The 20671-nt window shown below is 37.8% G+C and overlaps 4 protein-coding genes across 5 annotated transcripts; 2 read left to right on the top strand and 2 right to left on the bottom strand.

The window, feature by feature from the left end:
• LOC109703525 (protein COFACTOR ASSEMBLY OF COMPLEX C SUBUNIT B CCB3, chloroplastic) lies at positions 327-2104 on the top strand. 2 transcript variants are annotated; one of them, XM_020224159.1, is made up of 3 exons: positions 327-459; positions 565-602; positions 1413-2104. In XM_020224159.1, exons 1-3 carry the CDS (start codon positions 405-407, stop codon positions 1893-1895), a joined length of 576 nt encoding a protein of 191 aa, XP_020079748.1. In that variant the 5' UTR covers positions 327-404; the 3' UTR covers positions 1896-2104. The 2 variants fall into 2 exon arrangements, with proteins under 2 accessions (XP_020079748.1, XP_020079749.1); XM_020224160.1 differs by having other exon boundaries at positions 1443-1970.
• Positions 4079-7649, bottom strand: LOC109703523 (BTB/POZ domain-containing protein At3g19850). The gene is made up of 3 exons (XM_020224158.1): positions 7462-7649; positions 6081-7274; positions 4079-4805 (listed from the first exon to the last, which is right to left on the bottom strand). Exons 1-3 carry the CDS (start codon positions 7522-7524, stop codon positions 4386-4388), a joined length of 1677 nt encoding a protein of 558 aa, XP_020079747.1. The 5' UTR covers positions 7525-7649; the 3' UTR covers positions 4079-4385.
• LOC109728892 (ubiquinone biosynthesis protein COQ4 homolog, mitochondrial) lies at positions 12982-16707 on the bottom strand. The gene is made up of 4 exons (XM_020259426.1): positions 16466-16707; positions 15500-15703; positions 14034-14559; positions 12982-13257 (listed from the first exon to the last, which is right to left on the bottom strand). Exons 2-3 carry the CDS (start codon positions 15677-15679, stop codon positions 14035-14037), a joined length of 705 nt encoding a protein of 234 aa, XP_020115015.1. The 5' UTR covers positions 15680-15703; positions 16466-16707; the 3' UTR covers positions 12982-13257; position 14034.
• Positions 17058-19262, top strand: LOC109729084. The gene is made up of 5 exons (XM_020259738.1): positions 17058-17616; positions 17791-17840; positions 18031-18118; positions 18405-18521; positions 19052-19262. Exons 1-5 carry the CDS (start codon positions 17128-17130, stop codon positions 19103-19105), a joined length of 798 nt encoding a protein of 265 aa, XP_020115327.1. The 5' UTR covers positions 17058-17127; the 3' UTR covers positions 19106-19262.

The following is a 20671-nucleotide window of genomic DNA, read 5'->3' as shown; positions in this document are numbered from 1 at the left end:
CCAGAACCTGGCCCGAGCACTTTGTGTGTTTGTGCGCGCACGCGCGTGCATATACGTGTGTTTGCATGTTATATGATATTTAAGTGGTATGTCTAATCGATTTTTTTTTTTTAGAAAAAAAATACATATTATATGTTTTCTTAAAATTTGGGCTTTAAGAAATGTAAGTGAGGGCCAATGCATCCGACTTTGGGCTAGAATCCTGATCATAAGCCCATTAAAGTAGTTTGGGTCGGAGTTGGCCATTGGATGGCCCGATTCGAACCCGGCCCGTTTCTACCCGCTACCCCAATCCCATTTTACGCTATACGCGAAAACAAGGTGGAGATAACGCAACAACGATAGTGAACCCTCACCCCCTTCTCTCTCTCCCCTCTCTCTCCCCTCTCTCTCCATCTCCAAAAATGGCGCTTCCGTATACACTGTCCCCACGATTCAACGCACCTCGCCTAAGCTCAGGTAAAACCCTAGATTCAACCCATCAATTCTCTCTCTTTGTTTTTTCTTCTTTTTTTTTTTTAAGCAAGTACGTAGTTGCTTCGTTAATTTGGTTTGTTGTCCCAGGAATTTTACACAAGAGTATTGGACCGTTGCGATTTTCTGTAAGTGGAATCACCAGATCACTTGATTTTCCAAAGTTTTTATGAACCTCTTTTTTTCAATAGTAATCGGTAGATGCTATGCCGTGTTCGACAATCGGGTTAGATGGGTTAATTTATCATGTTTATGATTGTCCGCGTCATGTCGTGTCATTATCGGATTAGATGAGTTTGTGCTGTGTAATGATTGATTGTTTACTTCTGTATTTTTGGGCGTATTTGAATCGCATTATCATGTTGTGTGAATTACTACATTTGTTAGGCTAAATATATATTTGCATTTTAGCATTGTAAAAAAGTAATTGTAAATATCATGCCCACTTATTTAGGATTTTTTTTCCTGATTTTTTTGCTTAAAAAAGTAAAAAAAAAAAAGTATTCTTATATTTCGCAGAGTTTTATTGTTCAACGCTATTAATCATTGATAGATTCTTCCCTTGAATGTGTTCCTGCTACTTGTTTTGTGTACACTAATTTTTTTCCCCCCAAAGGGATTTTCTGCACGAAACGTCGCTAGAAAATGCTTTTGTATGGTAATCCGAGAACTATGCTCTTAATAGCTATCGACATTCGGAGAAATCTATAACATGGTTTCTGCACTATTGCTGATTGACAAAGTCACAAAGAGATACTGTCACATTGTAAGATGAACAAAGAAAAAACAAAAAAACGAAAGACCATTTGTTACTTTAACGGCATTAGACGAATCATCAAGATGTATCACAAGATGACGCGCTTGTACATGCCCAATCTATGTCACATTTGGATCTATGCATTATGAAGTTATGTTTCTATGCATGATCAACATTTCAGCCCCAGAGAAGTGACAAAAGTGATAAACAGGAACTTACAAGAGGTTTGGCAAAAAGCAAATTCCATCAAGCTCCAGCTGCTCCATTGGAATCGTCTATATGCACACAATCATCGGTATCACATGCGCAACATGAGCTATGCGAATCTCTTTCGTACTACTCCCAGATGTTGACAATAGCGGATATCGACCCCGCCACCGCTAAGACGCTAGTCGGGATAACAGGCCCTTTCCTCTCAGCATTCGGGTTCTTGTTCATACTGAGGATAGTTATGTCGTGGTATCCGAAGCTACCCGTGGGTAAGTTCCCCTATGTCATAGTCTATGCACCTACTGAACCTTTTCTTAAGGTAACCAGGAAGGTGATACCACCTCTTGGCGGGGTAGATGTTACACCCGTGGTATGGTTTGGTCTCGTGAGCTTCTTGAATGAGATATTAGTTGGCCCACAAGGGCTACTTGTTCTTTTGTCTCAACAAGTTTAGTGTTGCATATATGCCTTTGTAAAAAAATTTTGAATATTTCGAGTAATTGATGAGCAAAGATTATTCATGTTAGTTTCTTGTGACTTTTCTAGCTGCATGTGAATCAATCCCTGCATACTTTGTGAAAGCTTTATATGAGTAGAACTATTTAAGCAGCAGTTGTATCTTATTCATTAAAATCACAAAGAAATAATGCACTTTCCACCGAATTAGCTGAATTGTTTGGAGAAGGGCCTGCTATTTATGATTGTCAAAGCGTGGTTACCTGGGTTTAAAATTAGTATGAAACAAATTAATTGTATTTGCATTTTTTTTTTTCATGCTAACTTTGTTAATTAGCCGATAATTAAGGGATTTGTGAGGAACATTTTCAGGTATCAAACTTCATGTTGCTCTTTTAAGATTTAAAATGTTTGTCGATCTTTTACAACTTTTCGGCAACTTAAATCTCCTAAGTAGAATACATTTTCTTCTTCTTTTTTCTTCTTTTTTTCTATACTCTACTAAGTAGAATCTATGATAAACGGTAGTAGTTTTTCCGCATCCTATTTTTGTCATTTTTATTGCTTGCTTACTAATCTTAACATTGTTTAGCCGGGAAATAAGGCTCTAACAATGTCTATTACTAAGATGGTCATCTTTTATTTGGGCGATGTTATTATCGAAGCTGTTTTTACCATACACAGATTAGATACAATAAATCTAGTCAAATTGAGTCATTAAATAGTGACAGTGATATCACCACCCTTTTTATCCATGTCGAACTTTTTCTCAGCATGATATCACCAATTTGCGCTTGGAATAAGAAGTTATTCAGTGAGAAACTTTCTCTTGTTACCAGTTACCACTCACCAGTGTGGTGCTTATGCTACTTGCCTACTTGGCATTAGGGCACTTGACAATAAAATTGTAAACATTTCACATCCCCACTATCTTTCAAGTTGCTCTCACCAAATCAGAAGAAAAACAAAAAATGCCCAACTGACACACTGGAATATATTTAAAGTGACACACTTTCCTGGCAGGAGCTTTCATTTGCTTAGGATACAGGAGAAGGTAGTTACTGTTACATTATGATCTGTAGTAGTTTAAGAGTCCATTTTATATGTTCCTTGGGTTATCATTGGTTCATTGAACCTAAAAGGAGCATTAGTTTTATCATGAAATTTCTAATTTTGGTTGTTTTATGCCACGATGAGTATTGATCCTATCTATTGGAACTCTGTTTCCTGAATTCAGATACTTCAATCTCTACAACATGTGTGTGATCTGTTTAGGACAAGGGTTAAAGAGACATGGTTGTCCTAATATTTGTCTACCGCGTGGTTTTGTGGAACTTCAGAGTAGAAACAATAGATAAACAATTTGGCTTTGCAAGTTTATTCCTCTTTTCGGGGTGCCTCTATTTTGAAACATTAGTGTTGGAATAGTTTGTACTTCGGCACAATCTTTTGTCCTCTTAGCTTGTAAAATTATGCTAATGACGGTGCTCTGTTCATATATTTCTGTTGTCTTTTGTGTGGTACACAAAATATACTCTACATGTGATAGATTAGACAAGTTCCATTCTTTGGTTGTCCGCAGTTAATGACAATTTGATGTCCTGAGAAGCGACACGTATTCTTGTAAAGCATAGTAAAATTTTCGTTTTACATATGAATTGTTACAATAATGTTTTTTATTTCAAATTTAGCCCTGGGAAAAGACAATTATATGAATGACTTGTTTACTAGGAGGCACATGAAAAGGCATATAATTTTTTGCCAGAGTGAAAAGATGTGGTGATGTAAACAGCCAAAAATTGTGACTTATTTTGGATTGTGTTGGAACTATGACTTGTTTCTCTTAGTAGAAGCTGCTTGAATAGAGAAACCCATGAAAAAAGATGCAAATTTATTACATTTGAAGAGGTGAGGTCCTTTGAAAAGCTGCTTTTCCATTTGAAAGTGCTTTTCCTTATAGAGCTTTGATCCTAATGAAGGAAACTTTGTAAACTCACCGCACCCAAAAAAATTTAGCAAAACAAAAACACTAGTGGGATTGTTCAGAGCTTTCCAAACCCACTGCACTTCACCTTTTCAACTTGGAAAGGAAGAAACAAAACAAAACAAAAGCAAGATCACAGTTCAAAGTCTCTGCACCAGTTTACATAGTCCAAAATAAAAAAAATAAATAACAGATGCTTTACAAACTGCTCAAATCTCACCTACTTTTTTCAATCTTAATCAGTTCAGAATGTTGCAGTGAAACTGAATGATGAAACCAAACCACACAGCTAAAAGCTTACAAAAGAATTAAGCTGAAACAGAGTGATTGCTCTCTCCTAAACTTTACATCCCTCTCAATCTTGCATCCCTAAAAGAAAAGGCAAAAAAAGAAAAAGAAAAAGAAAAAAACCCTAAAAAAGCAGTGAAATTTACAGAAAAGAAATGCATTAAAGGAAAGTGTTATCTATGTTCAATCTAATGAAAGGTGGGGGGGGTTTAAGACTCAACAGAGTCTAGGCATTCCCCTACCACTTTGATGGCTAGTGTTATTGCAAGATTTACCCTTAAACATCTTAGACATTTGGCCCTTCATCTCTCTACATGCCTTCTCCAGCTCCATCACCCTACTCTGCATTTTCTGCAGATTTAGGCGAAGCTGTTCTTTCTCATCCAAAATATCTGGCGAAGCCGTTTTGGATTCGACACATGCTAGTTTTCTCGGTGTCTCACTCGGGTCGATTTGATTCTGTACATTGGTTCTGATCTGGAGCTTGGATTGTTGCGAGGCTAACGCTTGAACTGCGAGTCCTGGCGGGATTCTCCGGTTCTTCGCAAAGTCCTTGCACGCCTCGAGGCTGAGCTTCTCGAAGTTTAGGCATCGGCAGAGGCTCGTGCGATCCTCGGCAGATAGAGTCGGATGCGACTAATAGAATGGTGAAACCAATTCAGTTAATTATAATCAGATTATGCAAGGTAGGTAGATGTACAGATGAATGAACCTGTTCAATATGAAAGATTTAATTACAGAAACCATGAATTTACAGGTCATAACTTGCTAATAAGTGTGGAAAAATCCAGAACTTGTCTTAGGAAACTGCTTATTTTTTGAAGACATTAATAAATCATTACATAATACAGATTTTTAGTTTGGTTGACTCCTAGAATGAGATTAATTTTGGAACTTAAGAATAAGGAGGATCCAAAGTAAATGTGAAGCACATAAACCAAAAGTAGTGTTGACTGAAAGTGACATACATGGATATAGCCTTAGATACCAGGCAAGAACCATGTGGAACTGCCTCCTAGTAACTTCAAACTCTTGTGAGAAGTATCAATCAGAAAAAGGTACAAATCATATGTGTATAATTAAAGAGAGGAGATATGTAGTTGGATTTTACTAGCTAAAGCGATTAATATATATGGTAGGGATATGATCATCCCCCTCAATACTGCCTGTCTCTATCGCAAACAGCAAAAGACCGGATGGTTAGTCCCCGAGGTTTTACATTTGAAATCTAATAATTTTATATTCTTAATTAAATTTATTTTTGTAAAAAATAAACAAAATAAATAGCATATTATCTTTCTCTCAAAAAAACACAAAAAATACCTCTCTCAATTTTGAGCCAAAAAGGGGATGAGAAACCTAAAGCACTCACAAAAGGTAAAAGTGAAAATTAGAAGAATAAAGAAAATCTCATATGGATTGGCACCAACATCAAACTATGAAAAAGGAACTTTTTCCCACCTTTCACCTTTATGTCCACATGAAATCAAAGCGACCTACATTGAACTTGGGAATACCCTATTGGCTAGACCTATATAGAAATTGTTAACAAAAAAAAAAGAAGAAGAAGAAGTTTCTTTCCAGCTCCAAATTCAATTGCTTATTTACTCCTAGAACAGTAACTTCAATTATTAAGAAATTCTGATGTTAATTACCAACTTCTAGATACCCCTGAGTTACATACTACATACCCAAGAAATAATTTTGGGAGGCAACCCACAAGGTACATCCTATTAATCTCTCTATAATTACAACACTATAGTATACTTAATCATAACTTGGAAGAATAATTAGAAACACAGGAACTTTTCCCACCCTACTAAAACCAACCATCCATCCACCAATGACAACAAAATTTTTAATAAAAAAGGAAAGAAAATATGGTAAATAAAAGAAGGAAAAGAACCATACCTCAAGATAGATGTCCAAAGCTCTATAGACCCCATCATAGCAATCTCTAGCAGAATCAGGCAAGCTCTCAGCTACTCCAAGAAACTTAGCCACTTTCAAGCTCTGATCAGGGGATATTTCCCCTAAATACTTATCAATTAACCTGCCAACTCTTTTCATCCTCTGTGAGGGAACTCCAGTTTCCTCAGAACCCACAAACACCCTCACCAATCTCAGAACCAGATTCACATCATACACACCATTCCCATCACTTCCTGAGACCAGCAGATCATCCAGTGTGGCTTGATCAAGCATTAGACCCATCAACCTCTCCAGATTGTGCCTGCATTCTTTGCTCAGTCCAAGGCCAGAGACCACTCCAAGAACCCAGAAAAGCCCTCTGCAGGAAAAGGCACTTCTCCCCATCAGAACCACACCATGAACTGCTGTATCTGCAAGCCCACCATACTCTGCTTTGTACCCAGCAACTCCCCCATTGAAGCTTGGCCTTTGAACTGCTGATTTGAGGTAGTGTAATAGGAATCTGGTGAGAATAAGGTTCCTGTTGTTGTTCCCACAGGAACCAAGCATCTTCATCATCTTCTCTATGGTGGGTGGGGCCAAAATGGTCAGATCATCAAACCACCACTCTCTGCTGAAACAGGGCCTTATGGACTCAGGTGTTTTGGTGGATGAGGAGCACCTGAACCCAACTGTGTCAGGGGATGAGGAACAAGAAGAAGAAGAAGGTGGTGTGTTTGCTGCAGCAGCTGCTGCTGCTGCTGCTGCTACAAGCTGAAGCTCTGAGTTGGCTGAGATCTTTGAGAGGAGGGAGGAGAGGAGCTTTTCGAGCAAGCCCGAGGAGTCGGCGGCGGCGAAGAAGGGCTCGCAGCTTTTGAGGGCAACAAGGATGTCGCTCCAAGTCCAGTAGAAGAGCCCATCCATGAAGGTCTCGGTTTGGGTTAAGAGGTTGCATGTGGAGAGCTCCTCACCCATCTCCAGGTAAACAGCAGAGCAATGGAGGAGGCAAACATTGGAGGGGGTGATCTGAATCCTCCCATTGCTGTAGCAGAATCTTGAAACCAATTCAAACCCATCTGGGCCCCCTGGGAAGTCCATGATCTTGATAACAGGGCACCAACTCACTTGGTTCTTCTTCTTCTCCTTCATCACCACCATCTTCCTCAACCTCCCTGAGAAGGAACAGAGGATCCCCTGCAGCAGAAACAGGGGAACAATATAAATATAAAAAAAAAAAAACCTATTAAAGATCCAATGTGTGAGAGTTGAATCTTGAGATAATCTTTGCGAGTGAATTGAATGGTTTTGAGGAGGGAAAGATTGGAGAATGGAGAATGGGGACCTGGGATTCAAGAACTAGTTAGTTAGTTAGTTAGTTTACCTGGTGGATGAGGAAGGTGTGTTGGCCATTGATGTGCACCTTGAGATCACAGAGCTCCTGCATGGCTTTTTGAACCTGAATTATACCAAGGAAGATGAAGATAGAGATGGATATAAGAGAGAGAGAGAGAGAGAGAGAGAGAGAGAGTAAGAATGGAATGAGAAAAGAGGATTTGGTGCACCACACAGTTATTTAATACTACTATATATATATATATATATATATATATATATATATATATGAACAAAAATGTTTTTATTTTTGTTAGTTTATATATCTATTTTTATTATAGAAGTAAAGAGTGGTTCAGTTAACTAGTTAAGGGTAAAGTGTACGGACAGCCCCTGTACTATTCTCATATTGCAAATCTGTCCTTGCACCTTTTTATTTCCATAATTTAATGTCCGGAATTTAGTATATACCGCACTTTAGTCCGTAAACATTAATTAGGCATTTTATAAGAGCGCCGACACGTTCATGTTATCAAAATATAAATAACTTTATTGACGGTTAGGATTGAAAATATAATACATGTGCAAGTTTACAGACTAAAATATTTAAATAAAAGTATATAGATCAAGCTTTGGTTTTCCGGTGGACTAGCAATTTTATTGAGTGGGTTATTTATTACTAATTTTCATCTTTTAATTGCTGTTAAAATTAAGTGGTTTTTTTTTGTCTGGAGCTGGTGCGTGGTGACAGCCACTGCAGGTCAAGAATCCACTTGGTTTAGTGATTTTGAATAGTTTTGTCACCTTTTTTAGGGTTTTAGACCACACATGCATGCATGGGTTTTGGAGTTTGATTGAGCTCACACCTTAGGCCATGTGGGAGTTGATGGAGGAAAGAGGAGTCTAAGGGTGAGAAATTATTGCCTACACCTGGTGTACTATCGAAACATCTCATGTACTTCATATAATATTTAATAATTAGGATTAATTTCATACAGTTATTATCTAATATATATATATATATATATATATATATATATATATATTAAAAAAAAAAGACTATGCACGAAGAAAACTCACAAATTCTGAAAATCTGTTATCAAGCATCGAATAGTCACAAAAAATAATAGTTAAATATCATAAAACGTATTGAATGAATGAAATACTGATTTTTAAAGCTTTCATGCATGATAAGAACTTTTTAGAGGAGTGGTGTACTATGTATGCATGCACTGGGTGCATGCAATAATTTATGTTCAGGTGCATGGAATTTTTAAGTAAATGCAGAGGGTTATCAAAAGGAGGGACCATTTCTTGGAAGAAAATCATTAAGAAATCACACCCTATCCAAGAGGGAAAGAACAAACATGCAAAACAGTGACATCTTCAAGTGTTGAGAAGGATGAGTTAATTAGCTGGGTGCATGATACTTATAACTAAGAACTCTTTCTACCAAACATGGAAAGCTTCTTATATACCGAGCGTCCCTAAAGCAAATGGCAAAGAACTTGATGGTTGGTATCCGAAATTCCAAGTTCGAATCCTAGTTGATTCACATTTCCAGCTAAGTTTATTTCTAAATGAAATAAACGAAGCGGGTAGCGTGTTACCTATCTCTAAAAAAAAAGAAAGCTTCTTACATCTTTCACAAAAAAAAAAAAGATTTACGTTATGGGAAGTTTTGGCTAAATGTTTAGTTTGAGGGATGAGGAAGTGAAGAGAAAGAAAGAGAACTTGTGAGGGGAGTATGAGGAGTGAGTGATTTGTGTGTGTGTGTGTGTGTGTGTGTGTGAGAGAGAGAGAGAGAGAGAGAGAGAGAGAGAGAGAGAGAGAGAGAGAGAGGGGACAAGTTGGAGCCTTATCTTCTCCTTTGGCATGAAACATGAATTAGAAGAGTCCTAGATCACACGACAAGTCAAGGAGAAATCCAAATAGATCTCTAGATTCCTAGACTTGCAATTTGCTACAAATTTTTTATAAAAAAAAAACCAAATTTTTTTTTGTAGAAAAACACTAAGTCTACACTCCACAGCTAGCCCAAAAGGGTTTAGTGTGTAAAGAGTTCACTAACTCCATTTTGGTTTTTAGTAGAAGACAAATTTCTATGACCCTTTATTTAAGGGTGCTAAGAGTTTACTAACTCCATTTTAGTTTTCAGTAGAAGACAAATTATAAAACTGGTAATGAAAAAATAGTCGTTGTGTTGAAATTGTTGTAGAATTACAATCTCAAATGGGTTGTAGACGTAACACTCCTCTTCTTTTTTTTTTATAAGCAATGGTTACTGATTAATTAGACATTTAATAAATGTAGAAATTGAACATAGCGCCGAGGGAAAATTAAACTTGAAATTAGTTTTCAAGCATAAAAATACAAATTTCAATTATTAAAGATATTTTTTAAGAAAAAAACAAAAACAAAAACTGATGCTGCTCTGAACATCGCTATTGAAAGTTTGAAACACACTTTTTCAAAACTCCAGCTAAGTTGAAGTTTGAAACACACTTCTTTAAAACAACAGCTAATTAAGTTAAATAGGCTTTTAAGTCAACATCACTAATGAATAATGATACTGCTTAATTCTACTTTGGGAGCAAATTAATGGGAGGATATGTTCACTAGATCCTTAAAAGCAGTAGGTGCTATTGAAAAATCCATTCAAAAATGACAAAACCTAAAGTGCCCACCTGGGGAATAGTTGCAAGTGGTTAGAATTATATCACAACCAAGATTTGCAAACTTAATAGCACAATAAATTACATCCAAGTGGTTAGAATTATAAAGTGCCCACCTGGGGAATAGTTGCAAGTTGATCAGACAAAGCTTGGACCCAAATGAGCTCTGAATCTAGGAGTTATAGCCCTTCAAACCCAGATTAATTAATGACCATGAAATTTAAATTGTCCTCTAAGCTACTGTTTTTATTTTTTTCCCCCCCTTATAATGCTACAATCTAGGCCACATTGTTGTTTAAAAACTAGCTAATTTGGATTCATCTTTGCAAATCGGTTTCATATTTTGTATTGTACATGCCACATTCAAAGCAACTGAAGCTGTAATCATACTCCTTTTTCACTGTTGAGTGAGTCCCCTCCTTATTTGAATTATCACTTTAAAATTATTAACTGTGCTAGTTGAATTTTTTGTCTTTTAATTTTATGGGTATAATCTATACAATAACTAGAGTACGAGGGGTTCGATAGTACTTTATCTGAATTCAAAGTAATTAAGATTAAGTGTTTATTCGACAGTTCATATCTATTGGTAAATAGGCCAATATGCTATCTACACAACAAAAATAAAATTGGATCAAGTCATAATCGAGATGCATAGATGCTATATCTACACGGTTTAAGTGAATTGTTTCTATATAACCACTTGAATTTTTAGAATTACAGTAACCACTAACAATCCAGCAATAACCCAATATTATATAAGATATATATTAAACTCACCTCCCCCCCTAAAGTTCAATATTACAAAACCTCCCCCCCTAAAGTTCAATATTACAAAACCAGTAACAAGGAGAATTATAGTGAACTACTCGAGCAATGCTACAATGTTACCTGCACACTGACCTTATAAATATAAATTTTACATTTTAGCCTTTGCAAAATAGAATTTATTCATCTGTCATATTATTTTTTTAACAGTAAAAATTTTTTAAAAAAATTGTGAACTCTTAGATTAATAAATATAAAATGTACAACCCTATATAAATTGTACAGACAGTATTTTATTTTTTTTTTAAGCTAACTCTCATAATATAACAAACTCTTATCCAAATAGAAAATTCAACTGTTGTAATATATTTTATTTATATATTTGCATGTAATATTAATTAATGTTTTTTTTTTCAATAAATGGTGACAAATATTCTCTTCAGATCACGAGAAACGGCCCACACTAACCTGATAACGTGCACGCGCAAATGCAGTGAACGTTTTCTCTCCTCTGCGTGAGTTCACGGGTGTTAAAAAGGACTTTGTTTTTTTAATTATTATTATTATTATTATTATTATGCCTCTCCTGTCCCAATGAGAACCGATCAACCGAGTAGCCACAGGAGCTCAACAAGCCCATTTGATTGTATTATTTTCTTTTATTCGTCTTATTATACTGTTTGTTTTTGAGTTTTTAATTAAGTTTATTTTAATTAGACATGTGATATTAATAAAAGTATTTCACTTTTTATGTACTTCGAACCCAGCTTCTCATCCTTATCTTATACTTTAAATTTTACTACTCGTAAAGCTAACATTTTTTTCGAACTTAAAAATTAGGTTAATGGATTAAAAATACAAGATATATAAGGTAATTCTGCAATATGAAGCACTAAATAGTGAACTCAAAAGTTTGTAAACTCAAATAGAATTTGATTCAAAGTTTCAGAATCCTTAGTGCAATTTGCCCATTTTATCTCCCTAATGCATCATTGTTGTACCATATTATAAATTAACAATTATAGTTTTGTAGCCCTGGCTACCTCACTTTATGTAGCTAAATTCATCTTCCCATTGAATGAAGCGGGTAGCATGCTACTTTTTTTCTCAAAAAAACAATTATAGTTTTGGATTTTTTTTTTTTTTTTTTAAGGTAAGCACAGGTGCTCATCCTCATCTTGCTATATGCCCACCACTTGGTGGTTGTTACTGTTTGTGTTCGGAGCTTCAAGGAGAACTCCTTGATGTGGCATCTCTCATGCTTGGCAATTTTGGATTTTTTTTGGAATATCGGTATTATTGTATGGCTTATTTGGCTTTTGTCTCGAGCGTGTTTGGCATTTAGTAATAGATTGGATAGGATACAACAAAAGCGGTGTTTCAGAAAAAAGAGGACTCATACGAAATTTGAGAGAACTCCATTTCGACATATTTATGTGATCTGACTAAACTCGTTAATTTCAGCTTTTCGTAATTTTCTATGCTTTATCGTCACTAAAGAGTAAAGTCTCCTGTTTTTTTCCTATCCAATCCAATTTTTATTACCTAATAAACTCTTTTTTGGAGAGAAAGATATAGTAAGTTACCTGTTTTATTTATTTATTTATTTAGAACCAAATAGGATATGTTAGAAAGTAAGTAAAATTCTAATTTTTTCCCCTACAAAAACTAATTTTGTACTTTTAAAAAGCCCAGCTTCTGTTCTTACTTTTTATACAAAAATTAAAATGAGAAAGAGCTGGGTCAAAATCCGTAGAAAATCATGCACCAAATACCCCTAGGATTCAAACAAAAGCCCGTGAAATGCAATGGAGTGGCATATGGACTAAAGTCTAAAAAGATTGGGAACGCGGTTTTCCACGGCAACATCAATTTAAAACTGTGGGACGTGAATACGATAACAACGAATCCTCTTTTCTCAGCAGAATACATGAGGGGACAAGGGGTACTAAATTTTTGAGAGTCGTTGCTATCATGAAAAAGATCCAAGAATTCGAATCAAATCATTTGAATTCACATTGATTTGAATTAGAATGGACAACATCAGGGTTGTTTTTTTTTTTTTTTGGTTTTTTGTTCTGAACGTGGATCAAATGGTGGCAAATTTGACAGCTTAATTCGTGCTGTTTGAAAATGACCCTGCTCCTTTGCCAATTTATTTAAACCTTAAGAATAGATTCTTTTAACGCATTTCACTGTTTCACAGTTTATCTTTATACTTACACACAAATTATGCGTTAGAAAAAAAAAATTTAAAAAAAAAATCATATATGGTGCTATTTCAGTACAACTACTAGAAGAATTTCCAATCCTTGTTATTCACTAATAAGCCTTCAAAAGCTTTCTATCGAAGCCATCGAAATGGAGCTTCCACATTTTACAAATCCAGAAGCCCAATTTACCTGCAAAAAAAAAAATTCTATCAGATAATAAGTCTCACTGAGATGATGCATAAGCTATTACCATCAGATATCACAAACATTGCTTTGAGATTCGGACTGTACGATACTCAACGAGATAAGGAGTTCGTCTGAGCGAGATGCGAGATGCATCCGATACATTTTTCCTTTTCTTAACCCCACTATAAAGCAAGGCCAAATGGCTTAGCTTGGGCTTTACAATATTTCCCACCCAGACAGAGCCAAGGCCTTGATAATACTAGGGCTTGGCTTACGCTGAATCGGAGGGTTGCATATTTCACATCACTATTCTTCATAAGATTATGCTCGCAGAAAATTACAATCCTAACAATAAGAAGTTAAACGAAGTTCGAGCATCGAATCAAACCAATACTCATATGATAATATGGTCCAGTACTTTTTATCATTGAACCAATCAATGGCTCCACAAATTTCAGCATATAAAAATCGAAGGAAACGTTATACTTTTCCTGCGACTTTGCTCCCTAACAATACAGATGCAAAACATCGAAAGAGGAAAAGGACAAGGTATTGGATTGCATGTTAACTTTTCTTGTCCTCAAACATACAGCATTAATATCTTAAAATTATTGTACAGTATAACAGTTGTCGTTTGAATATTCCATGTTACAATGTCAACATGCTGAAAAACCAACAATAAATGGGAATATTCAAATCAAAACTCAGTACTTCAATATACGACTGCTAATCTGAAATACCTAATGAAACTTAATAACAAGAAAAGCAGTCAGAATTACCTCATGAGGGCACCGGCACAATCTGAAGGCTTCTCCTTTTTGCATCAGGACAAGTGATTATTCCCCACTTTTTCCGCACTAACTCTAAATCTTCACCAAAGTGCTTCTCGTAGTACACACAAATGAGATTTGTACACTGAAAACCAGCTTTTAGAGCCCACGGAAAGTAATGCTGGAAGAAGAGAGCCCTTTGATTCTCACTAAACCTCGCCGAACCTCCGACCACCGATAATAGACACATGGGAAGAAGCATCTGTTCGAACTCGATCACCTTAAGGGCGGACTCCCCTATCAAATTTGTTGGGAGGCCGAATAGCACGTGCCAGAAATCATGCACCTCGCGGGCCCTGGTTGCCACATAAGCAAGTTCCTCTGTCTCCATGAATCGCACAGGGGGCCGATCGTCTGGTGAGAAATTTCTTGATCCCATGAACTTGGCATAAGCTGCACCGAATGTGCCATCAGGTAGGTCCCACGCATGAGACACGTTTTTGGATATAACACGGGGACGATCGAGAAGAACTTCCTGAGCCAAAAATGAATGAGTAGTTAGTTCCAGAGGACTACTATGTTTCAGCTAAAAAATCAGAAGAAACTCTCTATGCTTTCTACCTAATTATAAATGGGCCTTCTGTTGTTTGATAAAACGTGGTTTTTCAATTTCCTACACCAGGAAGACTTCTTCTGTTTTAACCCATTTTACTATACGTCCGTTACATACTGTCCATATTGAACACCTATTCTTATCTTAGACATGCCTTTAGAAATGTTAAACAACGTGTTGTACACATAAACCAAATACTCAAATTTGCTACATTTCACTTGAGGACAATCATAATCAACTACGAATAAGAATTCCATTTGCTACATTTGACATTAAACTGACCTATACCCAAGAATTCCAACAATACTGCATCGGCAATGAGTACGTTTCAACATTAGAACTTCTGTTAAAGAATAGAGCAAACTCCCAAGTTAAGCTTTGCACCCACTCAAAGTTTTGAAGATCCGAAGAAGTACACGTAGGCACCAAATATATTTGGAGCCCCTACAGATTAATTGTGTTTATGCAGATCAAGAATCCAGAATTCCGATAAGTTTCTGATATAAGGATCTGGCCTCTCTCTCTCTCATGATATCAACTCTCCATTTGTAATTCTTTTTCAGGCATTTACTTTGGGTATCCTTGGAAGGGTTAGTACTTTTGGTCTATGAAGTAAAACCTTGATCAGTTCAGAATGTGGTGACTAAAAGAAACTTAGCTCTGAGTCTTACTTGGTCAAATTGTGCTAAAAGTACATGACATAATTACCATGTAAAAAAGCAGAGAAAGGATATATACCCATCACCACTACAAAAAAGATCATGCTATGGAATGACAAAACTACCTTCATTGAGCATTAGCTATGAAGAAAATTTACTAAAAAAAGATTAATCGAGTTTGTAAAAGAACTTGATGGACTCACTCTTCCTTCAGGGCTGTTCTTCATTCGCTCAAGAACGCGCTGAAATGCCGGCTTTCCAGTAGTCTCTCCAAGAGCAGCTATTAAATCAGCCCTTCTAGGATCCATTAGGGCCCCAAGGGCAGAGCCAACAGCAACCGCTGCTTGTTGCCATCCCTTTAGACTAACCCGCGCTCCTTGCATAGTACTTCAGTATAAATGAAACCTCTACGAAAAAAGAGTAATTTTAGAGCTAATTAAAAGCTTCGGCATATAAATTGTATAGAATTCTATATTACATATTTTCTTATAAATGTCTTTTTGGTCTAGCTTTTGTAATAGTTTCTCCAGTTTTCGAAAGAAAATAAAAAAGTTTGGAACTTCCAGGTTTTGTGGGAAGCCAAAATGAGCTTCTAGCGCTCTAAAACCGAAAGTTCAATTCGAAGCTTCTGCCTTCTAGCTTCCAAGATAAGTAGTTTAGAGGTTGGTTGATAACAAGGTTTACAGCTTCATTGAACAGCTCTACCAAAGAGCTATTCTGCGTAAGATCTGGCCATACCAAACAGATTTGATATATAGCAAAGCTTAACAACTGCTGCAATAGTTTAAACTTTTTAATAAGATTCAAAAATAAACATAAAATGAACTGGTCTGGTGATTCTTACTAATCAAGTCTCTTAAATTTTGCGTTACGTTTATTCCAATCAAATACAACATTTACAAACATTCCTTTAAACTTCAGCAGGCCTACTGCATCAAATTTATCACACATTAATACGATATAATTATGGAAATAATAACAATTAACATAAACCGAGAGCTTAATATGTGAATTGAGAACAATTATTACCACATCGCCCAATCAAAACTTCTCTTAGAAGCTCTTTTGTTCTCCACATGATCAGATCAAATATTTTTATAATAAGAAAAAAGGAAAAACACAAGTAGAGGAAGGATTCAGCTAAAGATCAAAGGGGGGAGAAATCACACCGTTACGGATGTGCCACTAGCTGATTCGGATCGAAAAATGGCGAAGAGAAAGCGAAGACGACGATTAGCGTGCGCTTGCTCCTCCTCTTCCTCCCCCTCCTCCTCCGCTACTACCTCTCCTATGTAGAATCGATCAGCTAAAGGGAATTGGAACAAAGAAATTGGAGCATCGGCAATGGAGGTGAGAGGATCGAAACAATGGATTTGTGGAACAAAAAAAAGAGGAGAGCTCGAATGCGAGGGCTTTGTAGCTTCGTCCGGAGAGAGTGAAGGTGGGGAAGAGATTAATTGGGCCGGGCCTTACTCTTTGATGAAGGCCTTTATTAATGAACTATGAGGCCCACGAACATTTATGGGCCAGGCCCATCAATATCCATAGTCACTGCTAATTTATAATGGCCACTAGTTTGGTAGTACGATTCCGTTGAAATGCTCTTCAACTTGATGAGTACCTTCCAGAAGGTCTAGTTAGTAAAAAAAAAAAAAAAAAATATCTGCGGAGTAGGATAGAGAGAAAATGAAGCCATTGCGGTATAAAGTTCTACGGTATATTCTGTAGACTGTAGGTAACCATATTATCGTAGTCTAAAAGTAACGACTTTGTCAATCACACCGCATCTTACTATGTATATATGTATGTTAGCATCCGTGATTAACGAACGATGGAGATGAGCTTACCCAACCACTGCTCTCTCCGAACCCCTTCATCACCCCACCATCGTCGTTCCCGCTCGCGGCGAGCGAGGCTCCGAACTCGGCGGAGTGCGCCGGCCCCAGCGGCGGCGGCGGCGGCGGCGGAGGAGGAGGAGGAGGAGGCGGTGGAGATTAGGGTTTGCGTGAACCGGACGTGCGCGCGCCAGGGCTCGCGCGGGGTCCTCGCGGCGCTCGCGGGGCTGGCCCCGGCCGGGGTCGCCGTGGCCGCGTGCGGGTGCCTCGGCCGCTGCGGCGCCGGGCCCAACCTCGCCGTGCTCCCGCGCGGCGCCCTCGTCGGCCACTGCGGCACCCCCGCGCGCGCCGCCCAGCTCCTCGCCGACCTCTGCGGGCCCCGCTTCGACCCCCGGGCGAATCTCGAGGCGCTCGCGCTGAGGAAGAAGGGGGAGGACGAGCTCGAGCGGGGGAGCCCCGCCGAGGCCGAAACCCTGCTCTCCCAGGTCCTGAAAATTTAAAAAAAAAAAAAAAAATCGATCGAATATCTCAGATTGCATACATGTAGCGGAAAAAAATTTAGAAAAAGTTACTAATCTTTTGTGAGCTAAGTGATAGATGATAGGGGGTTGTTTTCCATTTCAACTAATTAATTTGATAATTTTGGTTTCTCGTCGTAGGCCATTGATCTAAATCCTTCTGGAGGCCTGCATTTTATGTACAGGAGCAGGTATGTCATGTATCCATCACATAAGAATAAAAAGGATCTCTATACTTTGATTATCGTAGATGATTAACTAATTAATGGTTTATTAACATTTTTATCTTGAGAACATAGTTTCTGATTTGCTTTTTAGAGCATTATTGGTATATTTCGTACAGTATTGTTGGGTGACTAAAGAAGGTTACTGTATACGCAGATCTGCTGCGAGATTGGCAATAGGGAACATTGCTGGTGCTCTTGCAGATGCCACTGAAGCATCTAAAATCGCTCCCGATTATCCGCAGGTATTACCAACATATAGTTGTTGATATGGATGAATGTGAAAATGAAACTTAGTAATAACTTTCTACGAGTATGGGAATAGAGTTGCAATATAAGTTTCTGTTGTTACGGGTTATCTGACCCTGTTTCTGCCCTGATTGTCCAGCGAAAAAGACAATAACTGTGCTAATCGTAATGGAGTATTTCCGTCGAATTTTACTTTTCTGGGTTGAGGATTTTGTGTTCGAATTTCCCAGTAGATGGATAAATGCAAATTATAGGCATCACGCTATGAACAATGTTTTGTAGGCTTATCTATCACAAGGCGACGCATTCCTTGCTATGGAGGAGTGGGATGCTGCAGAGAAAGCATATTCAACTGCTTTGCATCTCGATCCTTTGCTTCGTCGTTCCAAATCATTCAAGGTTGGATCTACCCTGGTCTTTTGTTGTAGCAAAGAAGAATAATGAAATCATATCTCCTCTATGCATTTATGATTTTTTTTTTTTTTTTTGAGAGAAGGTAGCATGCTACCATTTTATTCATAAAGAAGGTAAACTAAGCAACATACTGAGACAACTGGACCTCGAAGAAAAAAAAAAAAAAAAAACAAACGTACACACACGCGCGCACACACACTAAACTAAGTGTAGAACTCTATCCACAAGTGTCTAAGCTCACGGGCCTGCTGCAGCAATTGGCTCGAGTTATATTTTTTATGCTCGACCACTCTCATATTACGCTCCAACCAAATAGTCCACCATAGGGTGGCGATAGTAGTAAGTTCCGAACGCCCTATAACACCACCTTTGATTCTGCTGCACCTCCAAAGCCCAGTCACCAAAGTGCAGTTAACTAAAGAATATTTATTAGATAACTGACTTTCCAGTAGTGCATAAGTAAACTCGCACCCCACAAAACTGAGAATATGATGCTTACTTGCTTCATTCTACAGGCTCGTGTTGCGAAGCTTCAAGAAAAACTCACCACCGTGAGTGCTTCGTCGTGATTTCTAGCCAGAGCATGCGATTCAAACACGGAAATCCGGGCAAGGCCATTAAGCTCTGAGGAGCATCGTAGGAGCATGTTTCTCATGTTACCTGCGGGTATCTTTCTCTTGTGAAATATGATCATTACCAAGTTAGATTTTCTCATCCCATGATTCACCTGGCAAATGCTGTAAAAAGATATATATATATATATATATATATATATATATATATATATATATATATATATATATATATATATATATATATATATATATATATATATATATATAGTATTGAGACTATTAAACTTTTGCCTTATCTGATGCTGGTTTAATTGAACAGAATAAGAATAAACTTCCCTTTATTGTGGTAATAATACATGTAACAATCTTTGCTACGGGACTAGACTATCCAATTTCTTCAGTTTTTCTGGTTCCAATTTTGTTCAGAATCTGAGTCCCAGCAAGGATTTGAAGCAACTTTGCTTAAGAAACTACAAAATATAATACCTTCATTCTTCGAGGATACATGTTTTCATTGGGAAAATATAAGATATTATACCTTCATTTCTTTAAATACATCTTTTTTATCAAGAAAATATAGCTTATTTCGCTCCTGTTAGACTCATTTGCACTCAAAGAGAGTGTGCGTTATCGGTAACTAACCACTACTACTTATGGCGTGTTTGGAAATTCCACTCTTGAGTGCAGCGATTTCACGATTTTGTAGAACTAGACATTGTACTTGGGAGAGCAATGTAGAGTTCCATATAACAATATCCGAGTTTCAAAAAATACACATCTAACTAGATATATATAAGATGTTCATCATCTTGCACTAGGGACTTCTCTCTTCCACTTCATCATAAACAAACAGGCCCTAAATTAGGAGAGTATAGAAATTATTGCTTGCACCTAGTGCATCTGTACTACCACACACCGGCCAATCTTGTACTCTCCATCACATCTCATTGCTCCCCAAATTTTAAATTAAAACATGCAGAAATCAGGATAGCAAAATGTGCAGCGCAAGAAAGTACGGACGCACCAGGTGTAGGCAATAATTCCCCACAATACAATTAGGAAAGAAACACGAGGAACAAGCGTGCGCATTAGCTTTCGTGTGCTATTACGTTTTCAATTTGGAAAACACCCGTATATCAAACCCTATACGAGGGGGGAGTTTTAAGGAGTGTGAAGCGTAAAGCGGAGCAAACCTATGCATATAATTCGCAAGAACGCGAGAGAGAGAGAGAGAGAGAGAGAGAGAGAGAACCTATTATATGAATGGTCACTTCTTAAACCCTAATTGCTCCTCCTCCTGCTCCGATCCCGGCGCGGACGGAGGCGCCCCCTCCGCCTTCTTCTCCATCGCCGCCACCTCTATCACCTCCTCATCCACCACGATCCAAGCATCCACGATCTCCATGAGGTCATGGAGATCGACATCATCCCCCACGGCATTCTCTCTCGCCGCGATCGGACCATCCACCTCCCCCACGCCATGGCCCATCGCGGCGCTCCCCTTCCCCTCCTCCTCCATCGCCGCCGCCGCCGCCGCCGCGGCGTCGGGGAAGAAGAGCC

The sequence above is a fragment of the Ananas comosus genome, linkage group 25, assembly GCF_001540865.1.
Source record: "Ananas comosus cultivar F153 linkage group 25, ASM154086v1, whole genome shotgun sequence".
NCBI lineage: Eukaryota > Viridiplantae > Streptophyta > Magnoliopsida > Poales > Bromeliaceae > Ananas > Ananas comosus.
This window is presented reverse-complemented; position numbering and strand designations above follow the sequence as displayed.